General features: G+C 42.0%; 1 protein-coding gene across 1 annotated transcript in view; it reads right to left on the minus strand.

The window, feature by feature from the left end:
• Positions 1-21,779, minus strand: part of LOC306795513 (protein diaphanous homolog 3-like) — a gene marked incomplete at its 5' end in the record, with an annotated part of 141,062 nt that overhangs the window by 76,968 nt on the left and 42,315 nt on the right. The window contains 3 exons of the mRNA XM_079294045.1: positions 2,303-2,404; positions 3,832-3,926; positions 5,345-5,440. Coding sequence (XP_079150171.1) covers positions 2,303-2,404; positions 3,832-3,926; positions 5,345-5,440 — 293 coding nt within the window. The remainder of the gene's footprint in view (positions 1-2,302; positions 2,405-3,831; positions 3,927-5,344; positions 5,441-21,779) is intronic.

Genomic DNA, 21,779 nt, shown 5'->3' on the forward strand with positions numbered 1-21,779 from the left:
AAGGACATTTATGCAACCGGCATGCTGGAAAGCGTTGCTAGGCAGCAGTAATAGATGCTGGCACTGATTTGATTTGGGACCCTGGTCTGGTAAGTTAATTGTGGAGTTAGTGTCCATATAGGGCAGGAGGCGGAGGGGGTGGAATATACAATAGGCTGCCTTAGATTACCACTCACACAATTAGAGGAAATTGGAAAATATTGCATTGGGTCCAGGGCCTGGCCACAACAGTGATTGTGTATGTGTGCGGGGCGGTGGGGAGGGGAGGGGAGCAGGTTCCAATTGTCTGTTTCACACAACAGCTGGCTATGCGGTTTGATGTCCTCCATCAAGGGTTTAATTATAGCTACTGTAATGCTATCAAATGACTATTTCAGTCGGTGAGTGAGAGAGCCTGCATATGTGTGTGTGCGTGTGTGTGTGCGTGAGAGAGAGGAAAGGAAAGAGAGGAAGCGCGGCACGAGAAGAATAGGACAAAATGATGAAGTAGCGCGTTTTTAGGAACCATGGTGCTGAAATGGAGCCCAGAGATGGGATAAATTATGTGATATGGACATTGTAGGAGATAGAAAATAATCAGAGGTAGAAGGAAGAAAGCTGGAGAGGGTCTTCAGAGGGAATGTGCTCAGTTGTTGTGTTGATAATGCTGCCTTCAGCAGTCCAATGGAAACGGGCGGGGGGGGGGGGGGGGGGGCTCTAACATAACAAAAATGTACTATATAGAAGAAGCTACAGAATATATAGAACGTCTGGTGCATTGCAGAGTCAGAATACAAGGAGGCGGTAGGATGGTGAGGAGGAAAAGACAGTCCAGTTGATAAACTGTCGAGTTATCTCATGCTATCAAGAGTGTGAAAACTGAAATTATGCACCGAAGAGATGGAAAAACTAATGTGTTTAAATATTTGGGAAACTTGAAAAGCATGTCTCTGTGGCACGTCAAAACTATTTCAATCCTAGATGAAAGACTTTAATTCAAAGTCGTGCCACTCATAAGGTCTGTGACGACAGTTGAGCCAGCAGGATGCGCGCGCCTTTAAATAGTGTGAATCCTTCGATTTTAGGGATTGAAATGAAGTTCGTAAGTCATCAACATGCGGCAATAACAGCTACTGTAATGCATAAAGTTGACGAGCGTAAAATAGATTAGGATTTAATCACATGAGGATGCATGGTTATACAATTGCTTTTTGACTTCGCACAGAAATGTTCACGAAGAAAACATTTAACTGAGTCATTTGCAAAAGCAGCTGCACTACATTCGCCTGGTGTCCAGTGGAAGAACTGCAGGAACTTCAACAACGCAATCAGATCTATTCCGACTAAACACTACGATGCTCAACGTAAAGTTCAGATCCAGCATGCGCGTGGCGAACGACTGATAAAATGCACGTGTTCGCACAATGGTCAATTAAAAACTCCCTTTGAACCTGAGCTTTTCTGATCGGTGAAAGCACACAGGCCTCCTTGAGCCCACGCAGGCACAGAAGCAAGACACTGTTATATAAACAGGCTCTTCTTTGTTCTATGTCTCCCTGATGAACCATACACAACAGCTGAGCACGCTCTATTTTTCAGCACCACCCCCCCCCCCCCTCCCTCCCACCCTCCCAATCAACCGCTCAGTCCCTACATTTTCAGTCAGTGATAAGATTCCCTTTCATGGGTGTTTACAAAACAGGTGGGTGCACTGGGCAAAAAGAAGAGGCTTGATCTATGTTTTGTCAGTAACTTGGTCGCTAGGCAGAAACGACAACATACACAAACAGCTCGACACTCATGAATAATTCTGAATAAACCTCCTTTGAAAAGTCTTTAAGAAAACAATGCAGACATAATTAGACAGCAGTGCTGCTCTTTAATGTGCATAAATTAGTGCCACAGGTGTCCTGTCGTTCCTCTAACGGCTTAAAAAGATAGGATTTTAAAGAGCCCAGGATTAAGGATATTCATATGAAAGTGCTCCGTTTGTGTGCGCGTGTTGGTAGGAAAGAGAAAAAAAAGGGAGATGTGACACAAATACAAGACAATTTATATTTCTATGTTATTAATACAGTAATAAAAACGGTGGACGCATAACTATGATCTGCTAAACCACTTAATTCATAGCACACTGACTTTCAACTTAATGGACAGATACAAGATTAACATCAGAGGTCCCCGAACAACAAAGAAACTACAACATGAAGAAAGGTTTTTTTGTGAGATACATTTACATATTGTTGGTGCTATGACCATCTGGTGGAGAGCTGACACTTTCGTGTGTGTGTGTGTGTGTGTGTGTGTGTGTGTGTGCACTCACCACAATCCCAAACTGCTCAGGCTCTGACAAACTTGCGTACTCATTTTTATACTTGGCCAAGGCGTTCAGCTGCTCCTGCTCCGGTAGGTGATTCACAAGGTTCTACAAAGAAGAGAGTGAGAGAGAGAGAGTGAGAGAGTGAGAGAGAGAGAGAAACGAAGTGAGAAGCAAAATGGAGGAAAGCAGAGCAGGAAAATAAAAAGCAAACCAGCATGCATTTCTTTAAATATAGCCTTGTGATGGTTTGATGACGTCCAACACACTTTATTATATTGTTAGTAGTTGGTATGGCGTTATATCCTCCTCGACTTCTTTACCAGGTACCAAAATGTACTGATTGAAAGTGACCGAAAATGAAGCCGTTTGCCTTCGGGGGCCGTCTCTGGCTCTCAACAGCTACGTGGTTTCCCTCAGTCCATGCGTTCAGAGCAATGTGGTGTTTTTCTTTGGATTTTATTGAGAAAGAGCCTCAGGACTAGCACTCTTTGCTCTGGGCTAGTTTGGGAATCTAACTGCTGGTCTATTGGCTTTTGGTGACGTTGATGAGTTTCAGTAAAAGCAAAGTTACAGCAATACAATTTATTTTATTGTCAAACAGAAGACTTGGGGCGGATTATACTTACAGAGACAATTGAAAGGGATTGTTTTTTTATAGACAGCCAAAAGGAATACATGTTAAATTATTTAAGCCATGTTGATTGCATTGCCTTCTCTGAATCTAACAGCCATCTCAACAAACACTGCCACCATGAGATAAATATGTTGGTCTGATGCATTCAGATTGGGTTGAAGACCTGTTTCCCTATGCCTGGACTCAAAACAAACATCGCCACTGTTATTACTCGCGTTTAATGGAATTTGCCTGAATGACAATTCATTATTTGCGTGTTGTAATGAACAATTATTGATCACATTAACACATCTAAAACCCCGAAATGCATAAATCAATTTCCTCAACATCTGGTGCAAAGATTCTAAGCCATTCACGTTTTTTTTTTTTTTTTTACATTTTTGGTGACAAATCTAGACCATATGCTTCTAGCAAACTTATTCCAGTCATTTACACTTCTGTAATTCCTTATTTGCTGGACTACCCAGCAGGTCAACGGACAGCCTTCGGCTTGTAGTGACGCAACTTCAAAAAGACGAGCACCTTTCCCGTCTAGCCTCCCTGCACCGGCTCCCTGGATCCCTCGGAAATGATTCGAAAGTTCCATGGCTTGTGTGACCCGTCCTACACTGTTGACTTTCTCTGTCCTCGCACTCCTCTCAGTAGCCTAAGAGTGGGTTCTGAGGTCATTTGCTTCCAGGGCTCAAAACATCTGTTACAGCCTTCCATTCGAAATCAGGCAAAGCAATGTCATCTCGTAGAAACTCGAATCTCAAACGCGTTTCCACAAATTGGCTTTTCATCTGTTTTACATACTTTATATTGTTCTTCTTTTTTTTTTTTATTTACATATTTACATACTAATGTCAGAAAAAGTCAACGAAGCATTTTTACAACTTTATGCGGCAACTTGCCGTACCTGGATCATAGGTTCAGTGAGTTGCTCCTCATCCACCTCCACTATCATCCGACAGATTTCCTGATAAGGCATACGGAAGAAACCCAGGAAGATGGCTGAAAAGAAACAAACAAGAAATGCAGCAAATGCTGTGGGAAATTGAAAAAAATAATAATAATAATTCACCCGCAATTACAGGTATTATTGCAATGCCATCCGAACCAACAACAGGAAACAAGAAAGAACATAATTAAACATGAATGAATAAACAAAACAAAGAATGGTGTGCAATAAAAAAAGAACAGCTCAAGGAGACATGAAGGACAGAAAGTAGGAACCAAAAGAGAAATCAAGAGAAATATACAGCAGTACATAAGTCAGCCAGACGTTTGTTTTATAAAAAGTGGTTGAGCAAGCATGAGCTCATCAAGCACGTGCTTCCACGAGGGACTGAATGGCAAATGCCTCGTCAGGATAAGTCATTAGTCGAGCCAGTGATCTGATGCAGAACTCTGAAGGGTATTGGGGATAGCTAAAGGTAAATACTGTGCTGATAAGAGCATCATATAATATACAAGCCTGGAGCTTTACAGTTTTGTATTTGAGAGCCTGTGGTGTGAAGAGAGTTACGGACATCATATTGACACGATAGAAAGCAGAACCAGGAAGAACTCTGCAAAATAAATGATGAAAACAAAAAGGATTTAATTATCCTACGAAAAGTTGAATATAAAATTTGAGTGAATCAGACCTTACAGACCATTAAAGTGCATTTGTTGCAAACAATTAATGATGTGTCTTTGGGCACAGTCTGGGTAGCCAGTCATCAAACAGTGCAAGATAAAAACCAACTGACTGCATTCATTCAGTGGAGATCCGACTCGTCTCTCTCCTCCTCTCAACATATGTCCAAATGTGAAATAAATGAGCCGTGTACCTTTTTCGTGCTAAAACCTAATTCTAACTCGTTTACATGGAATGCATTTGCACCAGCATTGGAACCCCACATACAGTACTCAGCCTCAAATCAAAGCTTTCAGCCTCTTTACCTCCTATGGTGGAACACATAAAGCACCTACTCTCCTTTTTATTCCTTTCACTCTCCTCGTTCCTGCTGTATAATTTCCGCAGCGTGATTTATCACTGTTACTGGGCTGATTAGTCCCATTTTCTTTTAATACATGAAACAAAGGTCACAGCTCCCCTTGATAAAAGCCAATGAGGTGCTACAATCTGGGAGTGCTTAAGAGATCAGCTGGATCCCCATTACTGCTGGGTGCTTTTAAAATAGTCACTTTAAGCCATAGTGTGTGTGTGCGTGCGCGCGTGTGTGTGTGGGAGCATATTTTTCCTCCTACTGCTTATTCTTTCCTCAATGGGTGGTTAACGTTGATAATTAGCCCGGTTATAGAAGGCATTAGTCGCAGGTAGCAATGGCCAGGCGTCGTCTCGTTTTAGCTGCTGTAGCATCGAAGCAACGGTGAAACTCACTCCCTGCCGGGGTGGAGTGGGCAGAAAGGAAACGAATACTCACAAAGATTCTGTGCAATCTTGGGATCGAGCACCTTGAGCTCTTTAATTCTCTTCTTTATGGATTTCTTATCCTCCAGATCCTCCTCTTCTTTTTTGGCTGATGAAGACAGAAAGCGTGAATTATTATGAAACACATGAAGGGAATATTTACACAGATGCATGCACTTACTGTATATTGCTGACATATGTGTGACACACACAGATTTGGATAAAGTCAGATTATGAGATTTACATATTTTTCCCCCCAGAGTTCAGGTAGAACACGGAGGAGGGGCGACAGTGACTGGAATGTGGGAACTGTCCAGCTGCTTTTTATTTATTTATCGAGTTAAATAATGTCATCATTTTAAAGACGATCAAATATTTGAATTCAACCACAACCATGATTTCCGTTTCTTTTTTTTCTTCTTTGTTTGTGTGTTTACATATTTCTCGAAATGATTAATGACAGTCTGCCCTGACAGGATGCCTAGCCGCTAGAGAAGCATGGAGAAAGGGATTATGGGAAAGTGCTGTGATCACACCACTGACAGAGTAAAGTATGGGTGAGCCATGGCGCTTCCATGAACTCAATGCTGCACATAAAGTAATCAGGTTAAAAGGTGGAGGTAAATCTGTTCTGGGTCACATGGAGCCAGGTGGGTGGGTTCGTGTGCTGTTGGTAGATAGGAGAGGTCTGCATAACAAACAAAACAATAAGACACACAGATATGCACATACACAACTCTCTTGAGCCACTGAGTTCATGGTTGGTTTTAATTATTTAAGACACCAGATTAAGAGAACAAAATGTGCATCCCAGGAGTATGCTGGGTAATTGTCTGGTGCTGTAATTAGGGTGTGTATGGTGAGAGGAGAGGGGTTAATCCACAGGAAAGGTATTTCTACTGTTCCTCATGGGCTTGGGTTTTCTTTCAGGGATCCTGTATCTAATTAAAAATTAAAGAGGTATGCTGGGAGCTCCCGCAGAAAAGATTGTTAGCATGTCCGCAAGCACGCACACCCACCCACAGCACAGACCACCACGCGCAGAAGAGCGGCCACACACCGAGCTATCCTTGAACTTACGTGGCTCCTCGGTCGGTACACTCTCCTCACAGTCTATCGGGGCGCGAGAGAGGCGGGGAAACAGGAAAAGAACAAACAAGGAGGACAATGTGCACGATTGGGGAAAAAGGGAAGAGAAGAGAGAATGAAGAGATGAGAATACATTTTCACAAGACTGCACCCGTGCCCACTGCAGAGTGAAATACAGAGACTCGAGCGAAGGAAGAGCAAACACGCTGGAGAAACTAGTTAGTCAGGACGATTAACGAGGTCTGAAAGGAAGAAAGAACTCGATTACACAGGAATTGAAGAAAAAGGCAGATTCCCTGAACATGTAAAAACAAATTTTACTTAAAATCTACAATCCGTCTTGGTCCATAATTAGGGAACATGACACACAGACATGCATGGCATATTTTCAACATTGGACAAGATCTGAAATGATAAGTGGATAAATCAGCCGGGCTATAGCAATTATTTTGATATTTCAATTATCAGTTTTACTTGTAATATCAATGTCATAAATGATGGTAAATGTAATATCTTAGGGTTTTGGACACCGTGATGGGCAGTCTCAAACAACTCAACGATTAATCTCGAAAGCAACTGTTGGATTCATCGATAATAACTTGTGTTGTTGTTGCTGCCGCAGCCCTCGTCCGAATATAAATGTTTGCAAAGATGTCAGGCAGAAATTTGGGCTAATGCTTATCAAAACAACGCAGCAATAAAAGCAACATCTTGGATGCAGCCCCTTTGCATCATGTGCTGATACAATAGTAGTCCTTGTGTTTTCTACAGCCCCCCCCCCCACCTGCCTGTGTACACAAGTTCAACAAGAGATGACGCAACTAAGGCCATGTTCAATAATAAGGCATAACGGAAATCACAAAGAAAAAAACAAAAAAGTCAAGTCGTCACTATTTATGTGCATAAATGACTCAAGTAGTCTTACGGGAAAGTAATCTTGCATTTGATGTTATTGGGTATTACGATGCAATATAAGGAGCCGGCCACTCAAAAAGCCCCCTGCTTACTGCATTAAGATGTCGTATTAATCTACTCATCATAATTTCGCTTCACAGAATCTCATTTATTCCACCAACACACACAGACTCTCTCTCTCTCTCTCTCTCAAACACACAGCGCACACAAGAAAACGCACGGCGGCGGAGCATTAACCACCTTGTTGCAGTGCGTATAAACATACTTGGCTGGGTCGTATAATCCATGAATCATTCTCGCATAATACGGCGAGGGCTGCATCCATCTCTATCGTACAGGAGATCATGATCAGATAGAATATTGAGCTATACACACACACACACACACACACACAGCTGCCTCAGGTGTTATCAGTTAAATCAGCTAATTAGATAGCCCCCCCCCGCCCCCCCCAATCTCTCTGGCCTTAAAAACAGCTCTTCTTCAGGGAAGCCTGCTCATTATACATCAGCCAATTAAAATGTCCCGCAGGGGGTCAGAGGTCACTGGTTAATCAATCAGACGGAGCGGCGACTGTTGTCGTTATCAGATTGCGCTATCACCCAGGAAGTGGGGATGATAAGAACATACTCGTGAGTGCAGCGGGGAGTCCGCGGCGCATCACACCGGTCAAGCACAAGTATGAACACGGCGTCGGTATGCGATGATGGTGATTTCAACGTTCATTCGTGTGATAAGATGACACACTGATGGGAATTTAAAACAAAGTTGTACCAGTTTAAAAACAAATCAAAGAGCAGGCAAGGACAAATAAGATGTGAGTTACAAACAGAGCCATTGACTAATACCACAGTTAGCAGCAAGAAAAGGAAAAGGCAGGACTCCGCATTAGAGACACACACAGACACCGAGTCAATAGTCTCAGTTGAAAGGCCTGCTCCGCTCTGCCACGGCAAACACAGCGCTAGCCGTCTACCGCCTGAGCACTTTCACGTTGAGGAGGGAGAAGAACCACAAAAAAAAAAAAAAGAGCAATGAAGGACGGTCTCAGTTGTCTTTATGCACTGGGGGTAACGGGGAAAACGTTTCCTGCACTATGCATCAATAAATGTGTCAATTTGTGATCGTGTCTTTTTTTTTAACCAAAAGTAAAACGAGGAGTCCTGGAGATGCTTTACTCTTTTCTCGGGAAAAGAAAAAGGGACTTTTAGTGGCGGAGTGAGATGAGGACACAAAGCTAGAAATGTTTAAGAGTTACCCTCTCACGCGAAATAATCCTACAGACTGGTTTTGATCCGATCTCTGCCGCTTGACAAAATGATGGCAATGTGTGTAACATTGCTGCACCCCCCCCACCCACCCCACACACACACACACAAAACAGCAGCACATCCCACAAGGCAGTATCAGTGAATTGTGCCTTCAAAGCACTAAAGGGAATGGTGGATGAAATAAAACTGCTGCGAAAGAGCATGACTGATGCTGTACATGACAGGCAGGCCTCAGAGACAAGCAAGTAACACCTCAAATACACCCCCCAAAAATATCTCCTCCTCCTGAGCCCTCTACACTCACACCAGCACTTCATCTTATTAGGATGGATTTCTAATCAGTAAAAACACCTTCCTGGAACTGCCTTCCTTTTTTTTGCGAATACACACATGCACACACAAAATCCTAACACTGATATCAAATGAAAAACAACCATATACTCAGTAACTAATACTACAATCTAAGAAGTTATTATGCGAGTAAGGACTTGACAGCACTGTGAGTGAGAGCGGCAAGAGACAGACAGTGTTGGTGTGTGTTTATTTGGCCCGTCACTTCATCCAATATTTGTCCAACAATCTGACTTCCTGAGGAGATATCACACTCTCTGCTGACTTTTCTCTTGATGAGACCATATTATTTATGGCATGTTGTGGTGATCCCATCGTCTCTACACGAGCGCATGGCGAGGAAGTTGAGAGGTCAGCCGTCTTCAAAGGGTAATTAAATCACTGTGGTGTTCCCAACAGCCAATCAAGGCAGCCATGCAGGTAAAGTTTAAATCACTGCTATTAGGGGAGTTTCTATAGCAGGGATAATAAGGGGGGGGGGCTCGCAATCCAATGTGCAAACACACACGCGCCATTGCCTCAAGCAAAATCCACTACGAGACAGCTGATGCACAGGAGGGGGGCTGTCTGCAGCAAGTGAAGAAATCCAAACGCTCCGACACATCTGTCAACTCTACAGTCGACAGAGGGGATCCGAACAGTCGGAGCAGCCGCACCGCTCGCCTGTTGACTCGCTGCATGGTTCGGATCCAAGCTACGTCCTGGACTTCAATCGGCCAGACAGGAAGCACACGAGACTTCCACAACGTCCAGTAGCCACTCGGGACCAAACGCACCTGCCCTCACCTCTGACTAACACCGGCATGGTGGCTCGACTGCCCCCCCCCCCCCCCCCCCCCACTGCCATGCGGGCGGGGGTTGCTGGGTGTGCGGGTACCAGCGAGTGTGAGACAGAGATCAGAGTAATGAAGTGAGGGGCTGTGTTGTGAGTGAGCTAATCAAAGTGAACCATGCAGGGCCACCTCTCCCTGCGATCCAGACTCGATGACCCAGGGCCATAATTAGTCGGAGACTTTCATTCTGATAGCAGCAAATTAACAGACTTTATTAGGCTTTTCTCTCTCCTCCTCTCCAGTCCTCCTATATACCAAGATCCTCTCTCAATCTAACCCGCTGAGTTGCTCCTGTGTGAGTGTTCGGCAACATATACCAGTCAATCGCTCTTCACAAAGAAAACCTACGTGCCCTACAGAGAGAACATGGAAGTCCATACATTTAGAAATAAATCTCCAAATCTGGACTGAAATTATTGACGCCAAATCAAAAAGATTCATTAGGGGGCTTCTGTTAATCAGTATGTACTGGCCTGTGGGGATGCATTTTGCCGGTGCTCTATTCTCAGTGGAGTAGTGCCCTCTAAAGGCCTCTTGAAGAGCTACCAATGGCCTCCAAATGTGTAGGAGTGTGTGTGTGCGCTGTGTGTGCTAAAATTAGTATTTTGTGACTACTCTGTCATATCAGGTATGAGGCATTATTATCTCCATTTAATTTCTCTGTGTGACAACATCAGTCCGATCTGAACAGTTGTTAAGCCCACCCTAACATTTCCCAAGTCATCCAATGGATTGATGGCAGCCCAAATCATCCATGTCTGAAGTCATTTGGCATTTTCCCGGTTTCCTCCCAGTGCCGTTGCAAACCCCCACACATACACAAACCTGCACGTGCGGATGAAAAATCATCGCAGAACAATAAAGTCTCAAAAGCAAATACGTTTTTAACGAGCCAGCCCATTACGTTGTTGATATGAGAACATAAAAACACAAATTGGGAATAAAGTGAGGTGCTGATGCTTGAGAAACTGTGGCAGAAGAGCGAAAGAAGAAGACAATGAAAAGGAAAGCTGAAAAACTGAAGAAGGTTAACCACACATTAAAAACCAAAAGAGATGGGAGACGATGGCAGTGTGTGCGCGTGTGACAAAGTGACATTTTTAAGCATTTTGCAATAGGTGTGTATGTGATTGCCCAAAGAAAATTTTGAAAATATATACAAAAACAGTAGGCTGGACATTGTGAGAAAACAATTTCAATAAAAATAGCCATCCGTTGTACTGTGACCAGACCTTCCTTTTCAACAACAATGAAAAAAGCTTTTAATGAATGATTAAGCATTTGATAAGATCTCTCATAATGCCACACATTTTCTGCAGCCCCATGAAAAAAAAAAAAAAAAAAAAAAAAAAAAGACCACCTACGACCCGTGTCTTTATTATCCTCTCCTTTGGTGTCCACATGCCTCTTCAGCTGCTTTTTTTTTGTCTCATTGCGTTTCAAAAGCCCACCAAGTTCCCCGCACAGCAGACCACAAAAGCTATCGCTGTTCCAAGAAATACACCCACCTGGAATTCAAGAGACCTATTAACCATCGCTACATGGTAATTTAGAGGTAGTCTGGGGGGGGGGGGGGGGGGGGGGGTTATCTTAGCAGAGACGGACAGACGAGAAGCATGGGTTTGAATGATCACGACTCCATTATGTGTCTGGGTTTGACAAGCTGTCAGCTCTGACCGTGGTCTTTACCTCCGCATGGGAGCCATCCCTTGATCGTGTGCGCTCTTTAAGCACTCAAACACCCACATGAGCTTGACCCCTCCCACACACAACCGCCAACTCAGTCAAGTAACCCCCCCCCCCCTCCCAATACACTTGTGCAAGCTGACAAAACCCACACAAACACGCTGCCAGCCCGTTATAATCACATGGAAATGGGCTGTCTAATTATCGTTTACAGCATGCGAGCAGTGGTTGGAGGGAGGGAGGGAGAGAGAGAGCGAGAGAGAGATCGTCTTCCCTCAACTTTCTCTTTGACAGGCTACATTGATCTGGAGAGCCTCACTGCTACGGCAACGGACGTACAAAGGGGGGACACTTGTGAAGCCTCCTGTTCAAGTTTTGAATACCCATGCCCTTGCTTCTAACAATTTATTCATTCAAAATGAACTTGTGTTGACGCTGAACTACACTATACTTTTGGTTGTCTGTGATTCATAGCACTCCGAAACAATGTACAGTGATTAGATAGTCATCAAAGTTAAAATCCAACAGTAAAAATAATGTTAACAAAAGCTATTAACCTATAAGTATTACCAAAAAAATGACCACTAGCAATCTGTTTAAGGCAGAATTAGGATAACAACGTGACAACATAACACAGATCAAACTAACGCAATTATTCTATGTACCCGGTTCAGGGGTCGCCAATTGGCGGACCGCGGTCCGGATTCAGACCCAGACGCCGTTGTATCCGGACCCAGGACCTAAAATTGTTTTTATTTTGACAGAGCGCTTCTATTTTAACAGGCGCTGCGCAGCTTTTTCAGCCGTTACGGCATTTAGCGATGCAGGAAACGCACCGATCAATGCGTTGTAAATCACAACACGTGATGCAGCTCAGCGAATCAAATATGGGTATTTTGAGATGTACACACACTGGGGGAGAGACGAGGAAAGAGAAGGCAGAGCAGGAGAATATTACGTGAGTCAGAGAAGTTATTTCCCATGACGTTCTCCAAAAACAGAAAAGTGGTCAAAGAGACCAGAGTCTTTAACCAGGAATGAACAGACTCTTATAGGTTAATTCTTCACACGGACAGTGTAAACCCAGTGTGTCTCACATGTTTAGAGACCGTGACGATAATTAAAAACCGGTAAATGAAGCGCCACTACGAGACAAAGCACAACTCTTTTGAACAAACGTACCCACTCACATCTAAATGAAGACACAGAAAATAAACATAAGAGCCCAAAATGATCAGAATCCTAACACATGAATTCACTGACCAACAGTGATGTTAACAGAGAGAATAGAGCTGAAACAAGTGGATTAATAACCACAGATAAAGATCATGCACAAACATTTCTCTTTTTGGAAGATGAGAAAAATATAATATTGTGGCTTTTTTGACATCACTTCACACCTGAATGAACTGAATTTAAAGCTGCAAAGCTGCTTTTCTAAAATGAATTACTTTATTTTAAGATGCACATTTATGAAAAGCTTTCTGTTATGTCAGTTATTCTTTAATCCAGCCATTATTTTACTTGAAATGAGAAGAACATTTATTGATGTATTTCTATGTATTATTTATAATCCATCCAGTTAAATTAGAAAATTGAGAATAATAATTGTTAAAATATAATTGCTGTGTACTTTCTTTATTTGATTTGACAGTTGTTGACTACACAGAGACGCTGTTACTACTACTAGGCTTCTTGAAAAACAAATAGATAGATAGATAGAGGCTAAAGTTTATTAATAGATAGTAAAACTCAGTCTTTCACTCTATTTGCTAATAAGAGGTTTGTATAAAAATATTTTGTAAAAACTGCCAACACCCATTCAGTTTCTACGCCTCTCTGTCTCCCATCATGCAGTGCTGCGGCTTTGGAGAAGAGGTAGGTTATTAGCAGATGCCTGTATCCTGGAGAGAAATGGCAAACTGATTTTGTGATCTTTGAGAGTTTCGTCTAATTGGACGTTATTTATTCGCCGAAAAGAAGCTCCGGGAAAGGGCAGCTCTCTTCATGCTCATTTTCCCAGCACTACGGCGATGAATCCATCTCTGTGCCCTGTCCTGATAAACACAGAGATGGAGAGAAATAGCCGGTTTATTCCAGATGTAAATTAAGATACCTCTGCTGAGACCATGAACGCTAGCTAGCATGCAAAAATATATCCATTTAGTGAAATGTTAGTTTGACAAACACATTTATCTCCACATATTAAAAATATATATATTTGAGAGGTAAGAAATAAATTGGATCCTTGCACCAGCAAAGGCCTTAAAAAGCTAATTTCTACCCTGTATCAAGGTTAAAGTGGGAGCAGATTAGCCAATGTGAGCTGCTACACGTGTGCGAAACACCTAGTGACAAGCGGGGGGGTGTGGGGGTCCCCCTACTAGATATGTTTAATTATTCCAGAACCTCAATAAGATTTGATCAACGAGGTTATACACGCTGTGGAAGGTTTATATGGTGAACAGAATTCTCTCTCGCTCGCTCGTCTTTGATTCTGGTCATGTTATTTCCCAGGAATAATGTATAAAGTGCTCTTTTAAGATACCAGCCAATTTAATTTGACCAATTGTCCTGATCTCAGCCCGAGCTTCCACCCATCCCCAACATTAACAAGCTATTGTTAGCTTGCAAATAATCAAGTTAATTGGCCTCATTATTTTAATGCACAGATGTATGAAAAGCGTACTCGCTGTAGTTACATTCACTGCATTTAGTTTTCTCAAGTATCTTGCGGTGAAAAGCAGCATAATTTTCAGCTTTCGTACATTCTGTTCTCTGTAGGTTTTGTCTTGGTAACGTTCACTTTCATGTTCTCAGTACAAGAGGCCACAGAAGAAGATTCAGATGGAATTACCACCCTACTTCAGTGCATAGTATGCTTTTAAACAGGGGTTGCAGCTCATGCTGACTGATTACGAGCTGCGTTTGTGAACGGAGGTCTTCAAATTATAGTGCCTTGCATAAGTATTCGCCCCCCTTGGATGTTTTCCCCTTTTGTTCCTTTTATACATGAAATCATGGTCAGTATAATTTGGCTTTTTTGTCAAGAATTTGCAAAAAAAAGCTTCTTTCATGTCAAAGTGAAAACAGATTTTTACAAACAAATGTCCATTAATTAAAATTATACACTGTAAAATAAGTGTTTGCATAAGTATTCACCCCCTTTAAAGTGACTGACCTAATTCAACAGAAGTACAGCTAGTTGATGCCAGCAGTGTCACAAGTAGTGAAATGGAGATCACCTGAGTGCAGTTGATGTGTGTCAAGTGAATTTAGTATAAAAACACATGTGTCTGGGAGGTCCAGTCTCTGGTTCATCAGTATTCCTGCTACAATTGCAACATGAAGACAAAATAACACTCCAAGCAACTCAGAGAAAAGATCATTGAAAAGTATATCAGGAGATAGCTACACAAATATTTCCAACTCACTGGACATCCCACAGAGTTCAGTTCAGTCCATCATTAAGACATGGAAGGAGTATGGCACTTGTTTAAATCTCCTAGAGCTGGCCGTCCTCACAAACAGAGTGACCGGGCAGGAAGAGGACTGATGAGGGAGGCCACCAAGACACCTAGGACCACTCTGAAGGAGTTCAAAGCTTCAGTGACTCAGATGGGAGAGACTGTACATACAGCAACTGTTGCCCGGGTTCTTCACCAGTCGGTGCTGTATGGGAGAGTGGCAAAGAGAAAGAAACTGTGGAAAGAATCCGCCCAAAGGCATGTGGGAGACTCCAATGTCAACTGGAAGAAGGTTCTTTGGTCTGATGAGACAAAAATTTTGTTTTTTGGCCATCAGACCAGACGCTATGTTTGGTGAACACCAAACACTGCACATCACCACAAACACACCATGTCCACCGTGAAGCATGGTGGTGGCAGCATCGTGCTCTGGGGATGCTTCTCAGCAGCAGGCCCTGGAAGGCTTGTAAAGGTAGAGGGGAACATGAATGCAGAAAGATATCGCCAAATCCTGGAGGATAATCTGACTCAGTCTGCAAGAGAACGACGACTTGGGAGAATATTTAGTCTCCAGCAAGACAACGACCCCAAGCATACAGCAAAAGCTCCACAGAATGGTCCAAAGACAACAAGGTGAATGTTCTGGAGTGGCCAAGTCAAAGCCCAGACCTCAATCCAATCCAGAATTTGTGGCTGGACTTGAGAAGAGCTGTTCACGCCCGATCCCTGAGTAACCTGACAGAGCTTCAGCTGTTTTGAGGAAGAATGGAGAAACATCTTAGTGTCCAGATGTGCCAGCTTGAGTGACGCACGCACACACACACACACACACACACACACACACACACACACACACACACACACACACACACACACACACACACACACACACACACACACACACACACACACACACACACACACACACACACACACACACACACACACACACAGCAGCCGTGATTGCAGCCAAAGGTGCATTTACTAAATACTGACCTGAAGGGGGTGAATACTTATGCAATCTTTACTTTACCGTATATATTTTTAATTAATTGACATTATTTTGTAAAAATCAGTTTTCACTTTGATATTAAAGAGGTTTTTTTTGCAAATTCTTGTCAAAAAAGCCAAATTATATTGACCATGATTTCATGTATAAAAGCAACAAAAGGATGCAACATCCAAGGGGGGTGAACACTTATGCAAGGCACTGTATATCAAATTATGAACAAAATAAATTGGAGGCTCTATAGCTGGTTTGATTATTTGTTTTTCAGATGCAGGATGAGTTTCACAGAATCACAACGATTCACCTTGAATCAAAGTTAATGTCCAAGCTGGATGAATTCAGTGCCAGGCTGCTGAACCTTCTCCACTTCAAGAGCAGAACCTTGGGGCTATCCATACTGTGATCTACAGGAGGTAATGCTATCCTGTGTATAATTTGTAGAACTTAAAATCTATTAAATTACATTAAGTGTCACTTTTTTGCCATCATTTGTTTAAGTAACCAATGGTAACATTTTTTAGGGTGCAGGTTTTCAATAATAAATTCACAATAAAAGAGGGAACCCCACAAAATAAATGTCCGTCTTCATATTTGTGATAAACGTTTTTGCAATTTGAAAAAGAAATACTCAGTGCCCCCCAGAATTCCGCTGCTGAGGCTTTCAGAGGGTCTCGAGTGTCAATTGGTTCACACACTTGCTACTACACATGTAGACCAGGTACTATAAAGGTTAAAGCAAAATGAAGAGAAATGAGTATCTAAAATGTCTTTCCGACATTACCCAAAACTCTCCATCAACACTCTGAAATATTCGTGTATACAGGATTTCACAGTATATGTTACTATTACATAATGATGCTTGTCAGAACAAAAAAAATATAGCTCATCAGACATTGTGGGAAACAAAACCGGAACCATTAAATGATGCAATATACAGCAATAACAATCCAAACAAGGTTGACTTTTTAAAAAAGTATATATATACCGTAAGCCTTATATATTTATTTAAGAGGCAGAATACAACAAAAAAAACATTTATTAAATGAGAAAAATGCCATAAATGCCATAAAAATTGACATATTGTTCAGATCAATAAAAAGCCAAGAAGGGCATACTTTATTTAAAAGGACAAGGTTGTTCATTTAACCTTTTTATGATGAACAATTCCCATCAACTGAACAAAATGACCAATGACCAAACATGAACTGTGTGTGTGTGTGCGTGTGCGTGTGTGTGTAGCCAAAGCCTGATGTAGCTTATCGCGTAAGCGGCCCCATTCATCGGCTCCATACCATTTATATTTTGTTTTCTACTCCAGAACAAACACTGAACAAAGTCAGGCAGAATGGAAGGGAGGGCGGCACTCTACTGGTTTGTTTCCAGTAGTGCAACGTTCTGTAAAACGTGAAAGAAAGTAAATTCACTGTCAGGATGCAAAATACATGACGCACAGTAGCCTACAATAAAAAATGATTCCACATATCGCTCAATTCCCACGTGCCAGTGTCTCTGAAACATTCTGTGATTTTCACCCTCTTCAGCAAACACCCAGAGGAAAGCCCTGCTATGCATGTTTTATCGCCATCTATTGACACAGAGACGCAAAGAGCTTCTCCCGAGGCTATCGCTGAAATCACAGCAACTGCTGAGCGATCTGAGAGCTGTCAGCATTCTCTCCGGGCGTCCACTCACGACATTTGTTTCTCCATTTTTTTTCCTCTTAAAAGTAGGGAGCGAAAAACAAATAAGTGGTGTCTCTTTCTCGCCCTTGCATCTTCAAAATGTTAGGAATTAAAATGGTATGGATTTCAAAGAAGTAATCAGTGCTATCGATAATGCTAATAACCATTAATTACTGTGACACTGCAGACCTTCCAGAAGAGGAAACACTTGGGGGCTGGGAAGCTGTGTGTGCATCGCAATTCAAACTTCTATGGTTTGATTACCAAACAATTCTCAATATTCCTACTTTTCTTTTTATTACAAGTCCACACGGCAGGGTGGTGAGAGCATTTCAACGCACATAATTGACACGACCACGTAAAAAGTCGTCCTCAAGAGGGTCCAACAATAACTCCAGGTGGTTCAGGTCCAATGGCGAAAAACATGGACCAGGACATTTGCATGTAGACAGGAGGAGGAGGAGGAGGAGGAGGAGGAGGTAAAAGGAGTCCTATAGCCATAAATGGGATGTTTGAGCGGATGAGCTTGAAGGAAAACAAACTGAAAATACTGCAGAGCAACCAAACATGTTACCAGTTGTAAAGCTTTGTGTGAGTATCAACACAATGAGCACTAATCTTGGCTACATTAACCAACAAATAAAACCTGCGAGGCCATTGCATAAACCTCAGGCAATGAGATAAAGAAGACAATACAAAATGAAACAAACATAAATGTCAATACCTATTATTTTGCTTCACTGCGAAAAGCTTACAGCAAGGCCACCAACGCATTCCCCTATTCAGCAGTTTCCGGTCAAAATCTGAACACTCGTTGTTCCAGGATGTGAAGGAAATAAAGCTTTGAACTACCGTGTGGATTGCAGTCGCACAATCTCATATGAACCTCTAATACTCCCTATCAGAGCTAACAGGATGAATCCGCTCCGCTGGTTTGAAACAGTGCAAGCGGTAGAAGTTACAACATTGATTGCACTCCAAAAAAAAAGTGCAAGGTCAATCAAATCAATGTAGGGCTTTTCACGCAGCACTTCACCCCAGGCTAAGGAAGCTTTCACACTCCGAAGTGGGCTAACCCTGACACGCCTCGTTGGCCAATCGGTCGAGACGTGTTAAACATCAGTCCCGTGTCAGTCAACGGACATTTAACCCACGGCTCCCTGGGTTAACGCGGTGTGTGAAAGGGGGCTTAGATATCCTAAGGTCAACCCTAATCCCAGGGCTAGGGATAGTCCCGGGAATGAAGAATATGCAGTGGGAAAAGCCTACGTGTTAAGTGCTCAACAACTGTACTCCGGTCCGAGAGTTCACCGAAATCAGTCTCCCCCTGCACATCCTGAGTAGCTTAAAAAGCCAAATAATTGAACTGCAACCATTGTCCGTCAATGTGGAGTATTTTCCATTTATCCTATCCTAATACTGCACACAAATATTATTAGGTCACAGTCATTATGGAAATGATGTCGGTACAAATACCAGAAGGGGTTAAGTTTTCTTAATTGCTGAAATAAAATATGTCTGATTTATCTGCAGGTTACAATTTGACTTATCTGAAATTGAAATCTGGATTAAAAGGGAAAATGTGCCCACTATTTTGGATGTCCAATCAGTGTTGACGGTAAATGTAGTCAACTGAAGCAATTAACTCGTCAGTACGTGACTGTATTGAGCAGGCTTGATATCTGGACCGGACGCGGAGCCACAGCCAATGAGAGTGCAAGAAACATGGGGGAGGAGTCACCTGTTAGTCATCAGGGGGTTGTTCATTTTTCCCAAAAGGGTGGAATGCTTTGTTTTATGTGACTGTTTTATTGTCATCTTACATTTTCCTGTATTGAAGCAATTTTGTGTTGCATTGAATTCATTATATTTTTTAAATAAATTGTATTCATTCAACACACGAGTTCTGATTATAAAGTGTGCTTGAATTGTAAAACACAGAACTCAGGAATGCATTGAAAATAAAACAAATAAAACTGAATCTGTAAAAACGGATTTCTTAGAACCCTACTTTATGGGAAAAAAAATAAAAAATACTAACCTTTGGTTTCTGTTCCAGCGCAAAGATGAAGGCAGATCATGCAGCCAAACCGAGGTCGCAAAGCATAGAATGAAGACAAAGCAAGAGGAGAAAGGGAGAGAAACGGAGACAGAGCACACAAGAGAAAGAAGAAGAGCCCATTAGTGATTTCTGAAGGAAGCCTTATTTCAGACATGTTACCGTCAGCAGAGACTCAACCGGAAGCTTTACACTAAATATAAAAGCAATGTTACAGTCCATAGAGAGCTGTTGTTCACAGTAAAAGAAGCATTGTTCAGAAACTCCTCACAATAACGGACTCATCAAAAGTCGCAACAGAGCAAAGTTCCTCCCAAATGAAATAGAATCACGGAATCTTAAGACGTGTCAGTTCACGGAAACAGTGTAAATGTTGGAGCGGTGGGAGGTGATCGAGTCGCCGATGGCATTAATAGTCAATGGACATCAGAGGTCACAGCCTCAGTTCGCTCACTTAAATTGAACAGAATATTACGCATCCGTTGCAGTCATTGCATGTATTAACATACTAACTTGCCCGTGTACAGATCCTGTCTGTCAAATAGTTTTTTTCCATAAATGTGTAAATGTGCTTTGATCCACATTCACAGCCGTGGCTGTCACATAAACGCCTGAAAAATAATTTGAATGGTTGGAAAAAAGAAGACTATATTCAGAGTTCAAGCTTGAAACACATCATTTCTCAGTGACACCACCAATAAAAATACAGATTTCTTTGCAGACAATTTGCTACAATGCATTACAATATAGCGCTGTAGCTCGTGGAACGTTCTGGTCTCTCTCTCTCTCTCTCTCTCTTGAAGCTCCTTGATGAAGCTGTGAGAGGAAGGACTCCTCTCCACCCTCAGTATACGATAGTTACCACAAACACTGCAATTAAAGCCTTCAGATGTCAAGGGAACGTAAAGCTGAGAGTTCAAAGGCAGACATTGAAGCGTCATTAGCTATATGTAATTTATAATCTGTGGCTGTTAATCACAATGGAACAACCCTCACGCATGGGTCTAATGCTAAACTTAACCCCTAACTATTCAGCCTGAAAGCTCCTTCAATGACTTTTGTCATACAGCACCCCCCCCCAAATATGTGATCAATGCTCAAAGAGCAAGGCACTAACATTAAACACAGCCTTTTCACAGACAACTCATAATCCAGTATTGATCCATTGATGAGCATGTAGTAACATGTTCAATGTTACATTCCCTGTATGTGTCAATGTGTAACATTTGTGTTACCTGTTGCACAACTCTTCAGGTCATTTGAATAAAATCAGCCGGAGCAGAAATTCTAAATATTACAACACAGCATTCCCCACTAAAATGATCCGTCTTACTGAGACTAATTGCTTTTGTTGCTTATTGAATCACAACTGAAATGCGAGCTGCATATGAATGAATGAATTTTATTTATATCGCGCTTAGACAGTAGTATCACGAAGTGCTTAACAGAGCAGACATTTAAAAGCATAAAAAACACAATGTGACCCAAGGGTCAATAAATTATCTACACAGAGAAAATTAAAAAATTAAATAAAAAATAATAAAAAAATCATATCAATGTCCTTTCGTTGTAACTTGGGGAGAAAAGTGACTGGAATTTTAATAGTTAAATAAATCCAACCAGAGATGCCAAATGTGCAGACATCTGCTGCACTACTGCTTGCACTTCGCAACATGAAAGTACTATTTTGATAAGCATGTTCACAGGGCATGGTTGTGTCTAAAGCCTATAAGCAGCATGTAGTTCTTATGAAGCCATTCCTTTTTACAGTTCTTTGACAAAAAGGTCTTTTTAAGTTTTTGTTGTTTTTTTGTGTCTGTGCTACATTTCACCCATTTGTCTGCTATCAGGAAAGTGATAAGAACAGGGCTTTGGACGTTGGCTGACGCACACATTTATTGGAGGCATCAAGCTTTCAGCACAGGTGACATTCACCCCTAGACTACTGAAGCTGTTGCCTTTAATGGATGTAGAGGTGTTTGATGCTGCTGCTTAAGGTTGAGATCCATACGGAAGCCCTGGGAGGAGGTAGTGGTGCACCTGAGCCTCCTGTGGCCAATATGAGTATTACAAAAACAAACCATCT

This window comes from Melanostigma gelatinosum (assembly GCF_949748355.1).
Source record: "Melanostigma gelatinosum genome assembly, chromosome: 2".
Taxonomy (NCBI): Eukaryota; Metazoa; Chordata; class Actinopteri; order Perciformes; family Zoarcidae; genus Melanostigma; species Melanostigma gelatinosum.